Source organism: Nansenia antarctica (assembly GCF_963989245.1).
Source record: "Nansenia antarctica genome assembly, chromosome: 14".
In the NCBI taxonomy this organism is placed as follows: domain Eukaryota; kingdom Metazoa; phylum Chordata; class Actinopteri; order Argentiniformes; family Microstomatidae; genus Nansenia; species Nansenia antarctica.
Genome location: NC_137684.1, coordinates 22,697,506 through 22,705,851, shown reverse-complemented (window position 1 = coordinate 22,705,851; position 8,346 = coordinate 22,697,506). Strand labels below are relative to the sequence as shown.

Genomic DNA, 8,346 nt, shown 5'->3' with positions numbered 1-8,346 from the left:
GAACCGCCCTCAAAGAGCTCTAAAGGTTGTTAAGATGTTACATGCCAAATATACAGTTCTATACATAAAAGTGCAATGTCACAATGGGTAAGCAGAATCTTTATTATTAATTCATCCATATAACTTGGCAACTAAACTGGCAACCTTGTTAATTCATTCATATCCCTACTGCACTTGCTCACACAGTAACATAGGGTCTGAAATGAGAATGCAACAGTACAGAACATGTTTGAAGTTCCTCTAAAACATTTTTAAAGGCACTTTCACGTGTACATACAACTGATGTACATGGACACAATAAAGAAACAGGCGGTCAACAGGCAAACGCTACAGCTACTGTGTGATGGTACATCGTGACGACACAGATTCCTACAGGTTTAGGTGGGAGACCTGTGACTGAAGTGGCTCTGTTCATTCGGGCCTATTTCTACAACCTTTGTTCTAAATTCCATTAACCTCTAAACAAAAAACAAAAAAATCTTAATAAGCAAATAAAAAAATGATAACAAAATTCAGAAAAAAAGGTTAGTAAATCCAGAATTGAAATCATATTAACTTTTTTTTTTCTTTTTTTCTTTTAAATATACACGATGACATTATTGGCAACAGATACCTGTTCCAGTATTCCAAGGGAAAAACATGGTTATTAGGTCATTCCCCTTGGTGATGGTCAGTTGTCCTAGACGCACGCACGCACGCACATACACACAGTCTGAACACAGTCTTCTTCAGAGAACATGAGTGTATGCTCCCCTCCCCCCCCCCACAGTTTGTTCCACGCAATCAGTCATTCAAAAGGGTTCTTGTCACCCTCAAGAAAGTCCTCATGAGGAATCTAAACATCAGTCACAGAGCTATGGAGGAGATGGGTCCCCCGATTCCCCTACCGCGAAACAAGGACATTGTTTTTCCCCCAAATGTAATACATGGTCAGAGAAGGCTATAAAGGTCCCGACGCTAACATCATCGACAAGAAGCACGAGCAGAAGCAGGATGAACATGACGTGAGGGTTTTTACAGTAACAGTCAGTAAGTCCCATCATGGCTACCAGGCAGAGTACTAACACAGAGTACTACTGGCCTCAAGTCTTTTTCACAAGTCTCTAAAAAAACAAGAACACTTGCATTGCACAGGGAGGGAGATATTAACATCCATGCTCTACATGTATGATGTCTTTGGGCAGAGGAAGCCAGGCATGTGTGGGTTTGTTTGTACAGCAAAACAAGCTCTGATGGGGTCCGTCTACACCCTGTGTGCATGATCGAGTCTTAGGTAAGAGATGGGTCTTAGTTCGGTTGTGATTCGGTACAGTACGGCGGAACTGTTCTAAAAGTGCCTTCAAATGCAATGAAACGCAAAGCCAGAAAGGGTGTGACACTGGTCTTTCCCGAGAGCGTATCAAAATGTTCACAGAATGTCTGTACAGTAATGGATAATTATTCACATAGTGGTTGTATCCTTTCGTCTCCCCTCCAGACCGTAGTTAGAACTATGCCGTGTTAAAATGAAGCCATGGGAAACCGACACTGGAGTGTAGTCTGTAGTCTTATCGTCTAAGAGCCGATAAGTCTATCGAAGTCGGCATGTTAACTGCTGTGAATGCAGTTAAAAAAAAGAAGCATAATCATCTATCCCATTACAGTATATCCACCTGTGTATGTTTGTGTGTGTGTGTGTTCACCTCTGCTTCAGTCTAGTTTTAAACAACAGTTACTTCTAAGCCCCTCCTGCAGCTTCAGTACAGTTACAGTATCTTTCAGGATGGACAGTTAACATTTCTGAGTGGTGAGTGATAAGGCCTTATCATCATCACTACACTAAACCTACGGTAAAGCATTGTTTATCTATGTGAGAACTCCAGTCTGGTTCAGCTGACACAGACTACATTCCCCAGAGTTCTCCTGGGTTGTGTACTACTTGAACAGAGAAACTACTTGCACCACTTGGATTACTTTAGCGTTAATATTCTGTAGTCTTCTAAGAAACTATAAACTGCAAAGTGTCTCGTGTGTCTAACCTTAAAAGAAGTCTTTGTGATGTGTTGTTCTGTATCGTGATCGAGAAGAAAAGATAACAGTGCAGATTCAACTGTACTACTGAAATGATTGAGAAAACTAACTTCGACAATCTGTTGATTCAGAATACTGGAGTTCCTCACACTAAAATGTCCCTCTGTCCTCGTTATAGTTCAATCATACCATCTGAGAATGCCCCTCCTGTTTTAGACAACGCAAGAAAACAACCCTCTAGCAAACACACTACCCCCTCGCTTTCATTCAAGTCTTTGATCAATGTCCAAAGTGATGGATAGTTATACTTTTCTTACATATTTGTTATTAATATTATTACCACTTTATAGACACCGATAACATGTTTCGCCCCCTAGTGTACGTAGGGCCCCTTTCTTTCTCCCAGTGTCCCAGCAGTCACCGCTCCCGTCCGAGAGTTCAACTTCACATGGTGCAGGACTTGTCTAGGGGGTCCTGTGGGGGGGGCATGGGGGGCTGGACCTGACTGGCCTTGGGCAGCACCATGGGCTTGGGCCTCAGGGCGGGGGGCTTCAGCTGCACCCCCATGCGGGGCGCCACGGCGGGCTTGAAGGTGCTCATGGCGTCGCTGGAGGAGCTGGTGCTGCGGCGGATGGGCGGTTCCACGGCGGACCGGAGCATGACGTTGTGGAGGGGGCTGAGGGACTCGCTGGAGCTGGCCGGGGTGGGCCCGGCGGTCTGCCTCTGCTCCAGGGTGTCCAGCACCACGTCCGGGGCGTGCTTGGCCGAGCTCTGCCTCTCCAGCTCCCGCAGCTCGTTCAGGGCCGTGTTCATCGTCTCTTCTATGTCCTGCCGGACAGACAAGAGAGAGAGAAAAAAGAAGGTGAGGAAGGATGGAGAGAGAGGGAGGGAAAGAAGAGAGAGAGAAAGGGAGAGAGAGAGAGAGAGAGAGAGAGAGAGAGAGAGAGAGAGAGAGAGAGAGAGAGGGGGAAAGACACGTACAGAGAGAGAAAAGAGGGTGAGGATGGAGAGAGAGGGAGGGAAAGAAGAGAAAGAGAGAGAGAGAGAGAGAAAGACACGTACAGAGAGAGCAAGAGAGAGAGATGGATATGAATAAAATGTTCAGTGAGGAACACACCGACCGACTTCTGAGAAACACCAGTCCTGCATCATACAGTACTGTACATACATGCACATCACCACAGTGAGCGGTGCTCTCTCTGCCTGGCTGGGACCCAAGTCCCTGGGCACGCTAACAATGACTCTGGCTAGGCGAAGAAGCCCAGATGACATCTCCCTACTAGCCTCTCCCTGTCCCTGTTAGACAGCAGCCCAGCGGAGACAGAGTACACAGACGTCCTCTCTCTGACCTCCCCTTTCTCTCGTTAGAGCCGCTGCCCGTACTTCGCCACTGATGGATTCACATCAGCACAGCCGCTCGAGTCAGGACACATGGCGTCGTTATCAGCTCTGATAAGGCACTGTAATTGGGGCCCATTCCAACACAAAGCGTTACCATCCAGAGTAGACATTGATGTGCTTTTGTGACGACCGTTCTATTTTCGGACACGCAGGGCGGCGCACGAACCCCCCCCGCCCCTCCTCCACCAACCCCAAACGAACAGCTTATTACACGGCCCAGTGTACTGTACTCGCCGGGGTAGTTAGGACTATTAAAAATAGGTACGGCCTCAAGAGAGATAAAACTCAATTGTCAGTAAAATGTCCCTTTTGTGTGCCACTGTCTTTTGAAGTTATTTTTGGGATGTTTTCTAGTTTTTTTTTAGGACTTGACAAAGGCTACGGCCCGAAACCGTTGTCAATTAAAATCTACACTGCATCTGGAATCTACACTGCATCTGGAGTGTGCGGCTTCTACTTCGTTCTATAGTATTCTACTCCGTCGCCGGCACCTCGCCCACGTTTTCTGAGGTGTGCGTTCTCTTCTTTTTCCAATTCTAGGTGTTTTTTTTAACAGACACAGGACTAGCAGGAGTAGCAGACAGGACAGGGAGAAGCAGAACAAGGACTGACTGATGTGTTACAGGGCGGGGCAGGGCTGCGGAGGGGCGAGCCGGGCTTGCGGTGGCGGCGGTCGGCCCGCCGCTCGTCCCGTGCTGGCGCTGACCTGTGCGATGGTCTCCGGGTCCAGCGGCTTGTTGTTGTTGCCGTGGGGAAGCCCGTCCGAGAAGCCCGTGTACGTCTGGCCGGAGGAGGTGGAGCGCCGGATGGGCGGCGACTCGATCTTCTTCAGGGACTCGTGGCGGCTGATGTTGGTGAGGCTGCCGTGGCCCGTGCGGCGCCGGCGCTCGGGGCTGTCCATGGGCAGGTGGTTGCGGCTCCGCAGGAGGTCCCGCGGGCTGAAGTGACTCAGGACCGGGGAGCCCATGTCTTGGCCTCCACCGCCACCTCCGTGGCCGTGGCCCTGCTGGGAGGGGTGCACCATGCAGTGGGCGTCACTGGGCCGTGCAGGGGGGCGGCGGGAGGGGGGCTCCATCCTCTTCCTGTGCCTGCTGGGGTAGAGAGGATTGGTGGGGGTGGCAGGTGGGGGGGGGGGGGGGGGGAGAGAGAGACAGTGGTCAGGTCTACGATATTAAACCGCGACATTGTAAACGTTGCGTTGTCTGTAAACAGAGGCGGTCATGTAAATGGGATCACGTCACTGTGGGGGGGCTATTATATGCTTGTGCAGAGAGGTTTTCTAGGGCAGTAGGTCTAAAGGTGGTGTTCAGATGTAAGCCCGTTCTGGATCTCAGAGCCAAAGTGCTCCGACAAGCAACTCTCTTGTTCAGAGAGGCCAGGTACAGGGAGGGCTGGCAGGGCTCCAGCTGGGACGGACCTGGGGGGGTTATCTGCACCTACGGGACCTCAGCCTGGGAGAGGCTCCAGCTGCCTCTGCTGTCCTCCGTCTGAACCTGGATCTCAACACACACACACACACAGCATACTTGACGATAGACACACACACACACACACACACAAACATTCTCTTTTTCTTTTTCTCTTTGTTTCTCACACTCACACACACACACACTTTCTCTCTTACATAGACACAGTCGATGCCGCCGACACGCCCTACACACACACACATTCTCTTTTTCTCTTTCTCTCTCACACTCTCACACACACACTTTCTATCTTACAAAAAAATTGATGCCGCCGACACGCCCTACACCTACACACACACAGACACAGACACAGACACAGACAGACACAGACACACACACACACACACAGACACACACACCCGTGTGTACACACGTACGTCTCTCTGTCTGGTGCGGCTCCATAGTGACTAATGCTCCCCTGAAGCCATTCCATTCTTCCCTAATGGGTGGCAGAGCCGTCAGTCTCCCCTGCTGAGGCTGTAATAAGCCCTGCTCTGCATATTTATGACAGGCAGCCTAGCGGGAGACAGCCGAGTGTGAGAGCCATGATGTTTCATCAGGATCCTGATCACCACTAAATGCCACGGTGGGAAGCTGGGCTGCAGGATTGGGTGGAGATTGTTTCAGAGACAAATATGAAACAAAGTTGATGTGGAATAACTCAGGGAGAGAAGTGGCACACAGTGTGAGGGGGGGGGGGGGGGGGGATGAGCAGTCAGACGATGGGAGACTGGATGAAGAAGGAGTTCTTCATGTATTGTTTTCTCCTTGAGCAATCACAGATGACAAGCATCATACATTAGCTTAGCCACTGACACAATATTACAGATATATAACAGAGTTATATATATATATATAAGTTTACATTAGGGATGCAACCTCAGCAATATGTTCAAGTCAAGACTAAAAACCCTTAAATCTTTTTAATATTGCCTTTAAATGACTAAATAATTAAATTAAGATTATATACTGATTAAAGCACTTTGAGCTGCAACGTTTGTTTATAGAAATAACGTTATTATTATTATATATATATATGTAATATAATTGTACAATAATCACAAATGTTTGGGACCTGACTAATTGCCTGTGTACTGTACACTGTAACACACATTTGACATCTGATATAGTTCTACTTTGTGCCTCTTTTCTGTTTCGACAAAGCCTTTCATTATTGAGCCTTAATTGTCAGTCACAATGACAAAGAGTCTGGCTGGCAGCTTTTTCATGCCTTAATCGCGTCTGCGAGGCGCAACGTGTTTCAAGTTTCACTTTCAATCCCGCGTAATGAGCACCGTCACTGCCAACATCGTTAAGAGAGTGAGGGCGACTCATCACCGAGCTAAATATGGCTGCGGTGTGACGTCGGGTTGGGATGTGGAGGACAGAAAACTGGGAGAGACTGCAGGGTTGAGCTGGAGGGGTAAACAACTGCACTGTCTCATCCTATCCAGCAGGGGGAGGAAGTCGCCTACATTCACAAAACCAGTCCTGAAGGGAGAGAGGGCTTAGCAAGGAAAAACAACCCCATAACCAGTACTCAAGTTGTAAAAGAAAATCAGGGGGGATGGTGGATTTTTATCATATGGGGACAATGTTAGCATCCCCACAGCGCCAGTGACTTCAGTGTCAGTGACTTGGTAAAAATGTCATTGCATGTGTGCGTGCCCCCTCCCCCTTGCCCACAGTATTTTACTCAATATGCGCAAAACTAAATGTTGAAATAGCAGTAATACCACGTTCATTGATAAAATGACATAAGGGATGGAAAGGGGGGGGGATGGCAGTTTTAGAAGGGGGATGATTTTGACTGTTTGTATTTCAGGGGGGGATGCCATCCCCCCTCAACTCGAGTGCAGCCCATAACGTGCTGATGACCAAAGATATCGACTGCAGCTCACCAGTTATTTGTCTCTGACGCCTCAGACAACCATTTGATTAAACCATGAAATTCCAATAATTCCTCCTCTCTATCAAAACTACAAAATACAGAGACAACAGTTCACCGACATGACAACATTAGCATCTTTTCAGATTATTGATAATGGCATACTGACACGTCGCAATGCCTTACAAAGTCACAGGCACAGGGTTTGGTTCGGTTCGGTCTAGCGAGTGCGTTGTTGATTGAGAACACTGGAAAAGGCAGGGAAATATCTAAATAAAGCCAGAGATATGAATGATTCAGCAGGGCTGAGACGTGCCTGCATAGAACAGTAGAGGGTGGAGGAGAGCCAGGGGGGGTCGTCCTGACTCCAGGGGGGAGGGGGGGGGGGGAAAGGGAGGAGAGCTAGTGGGGTGCCAGGGTGGGAGGGGAGCGGAATGGAGTGAGGAGGGAACAACTTAAAAGCGGGTGGCGGTGGCGGTGGGGGTGGGGGGGATTCAATCACCATGGCGAAAGATGAGCGACGGATAGACTCTGCAGGACGGAATATGTGATCCACAATGTCATACATACATCAGCAGCAGAGGGAACGTGAGCAACTCACGAGCCTCTCAGTGAAACAGAACCTTATCTTGTATGTTGGCAAGTGCTAATCTCCTAGCAGACTTCCCAAGGTCGCTTACTCCAACGCGAGGAATGAGAATGCAGCAATAAAAAGAAGACGATAGACAAAACACTGGCTTTTTCCCAGCGATTCACAGAATCCCTGCCAGTGTGTGTGTGTATGTGTGTGTGTGTGTGTGTGTGTGTGTGTGAGGGTATGACTAAGCATCACTACTATGAAGTCAGCCTCTCTAAAGTATTGACATCATGTCACTGATGCTGACTGATGATAATAAGGATAATAATAACCATGACAACCATGACTACCAACCGATCGTCAGAATGGACTCAGATGACCTATCTACTGTACCAGGACAGCTCATCGTGGGAAAATGTGGCTATTAGTAATTAGACTATTAGACTGAGAGAATTAAGGTGAGGTGAGGGCAGGACAGGGTAGGACAGGACATGACAGGGCAGGACAGGACATGACAGGGCAGGACAGGGCAAGAGAGGGCAAGACAGGATAGGACAGGACAGGACAGGACAGGACAGGACAGGACAGGATAGGACAGGACAGAGGACAGGACAGGACAGGACAGGACAGAGGACAGGACAGGACAGGACAGGACAGGACAGGACAGGACAGGACAGGACAGGACAGGATAGGGTAGGACAGGACAGGACAGGACAGGACAGGACAAGACAGGACAGGATAGGACAGGACAGGACAGGCTAGGATAGGACAGGACAGGACAGGACAAGACAGGACAGGACAGGGGCAGGACAGGACAAGACAGGACAGGGTAGGACAGGACAAGACGGGACAGGACAGCAGGTTGAACAGCGTGGATAACGGAGCATCTGGCCCCGTCCCCTCAGACGACCTCCCCTGACCCCCCGTGTGAAATATGGCAGAGAGAAAAAAGCAGCACAGCAGTGGTTTTGACATTGACCTCCCGAAAACAACACAACGGGTAA

The 8,346-nt window shown here is 48.9% G+C and overlaps 1 protein-coding gene across 4 annotated transcripts in view; it reads right to left on the bottom strand.

Moving 5' to 3' along the window:
* Window positions 1-868: 868 nt before the first annotated feature.
* Window positions 869-8,346, bottom strand: part of srgap1a (SLIT-ROBO Rho GTPase activating protein 1a) — a gene marked incomplete at its 5' end in the record, with an annotated part of 93,777 nt that continues 86,299 nt past the window's right edge. For 2 of the 4 annotated variants that reach the window (XM_080544830.1, XM_080544832.1), the window contains 2 exons: window positions 869-2,838; window positions 4,118-4,502. In XM_080544830.1, the coding sequence (XP_080400956.1) occupies window positions 2,455-2,838; window positions 4,118-4,502 (769 nt within the window). In that variant the 3' untranslated portion in view covers window positions 869-2,454. The remainder of the gene's footprint in view (window positions 2,839-4,117; window positions 4,503-8,346) is intronic. The other 2 variants (XM_080544831.1, XM_080544833.1) reach the window with 1 other exon arrangement.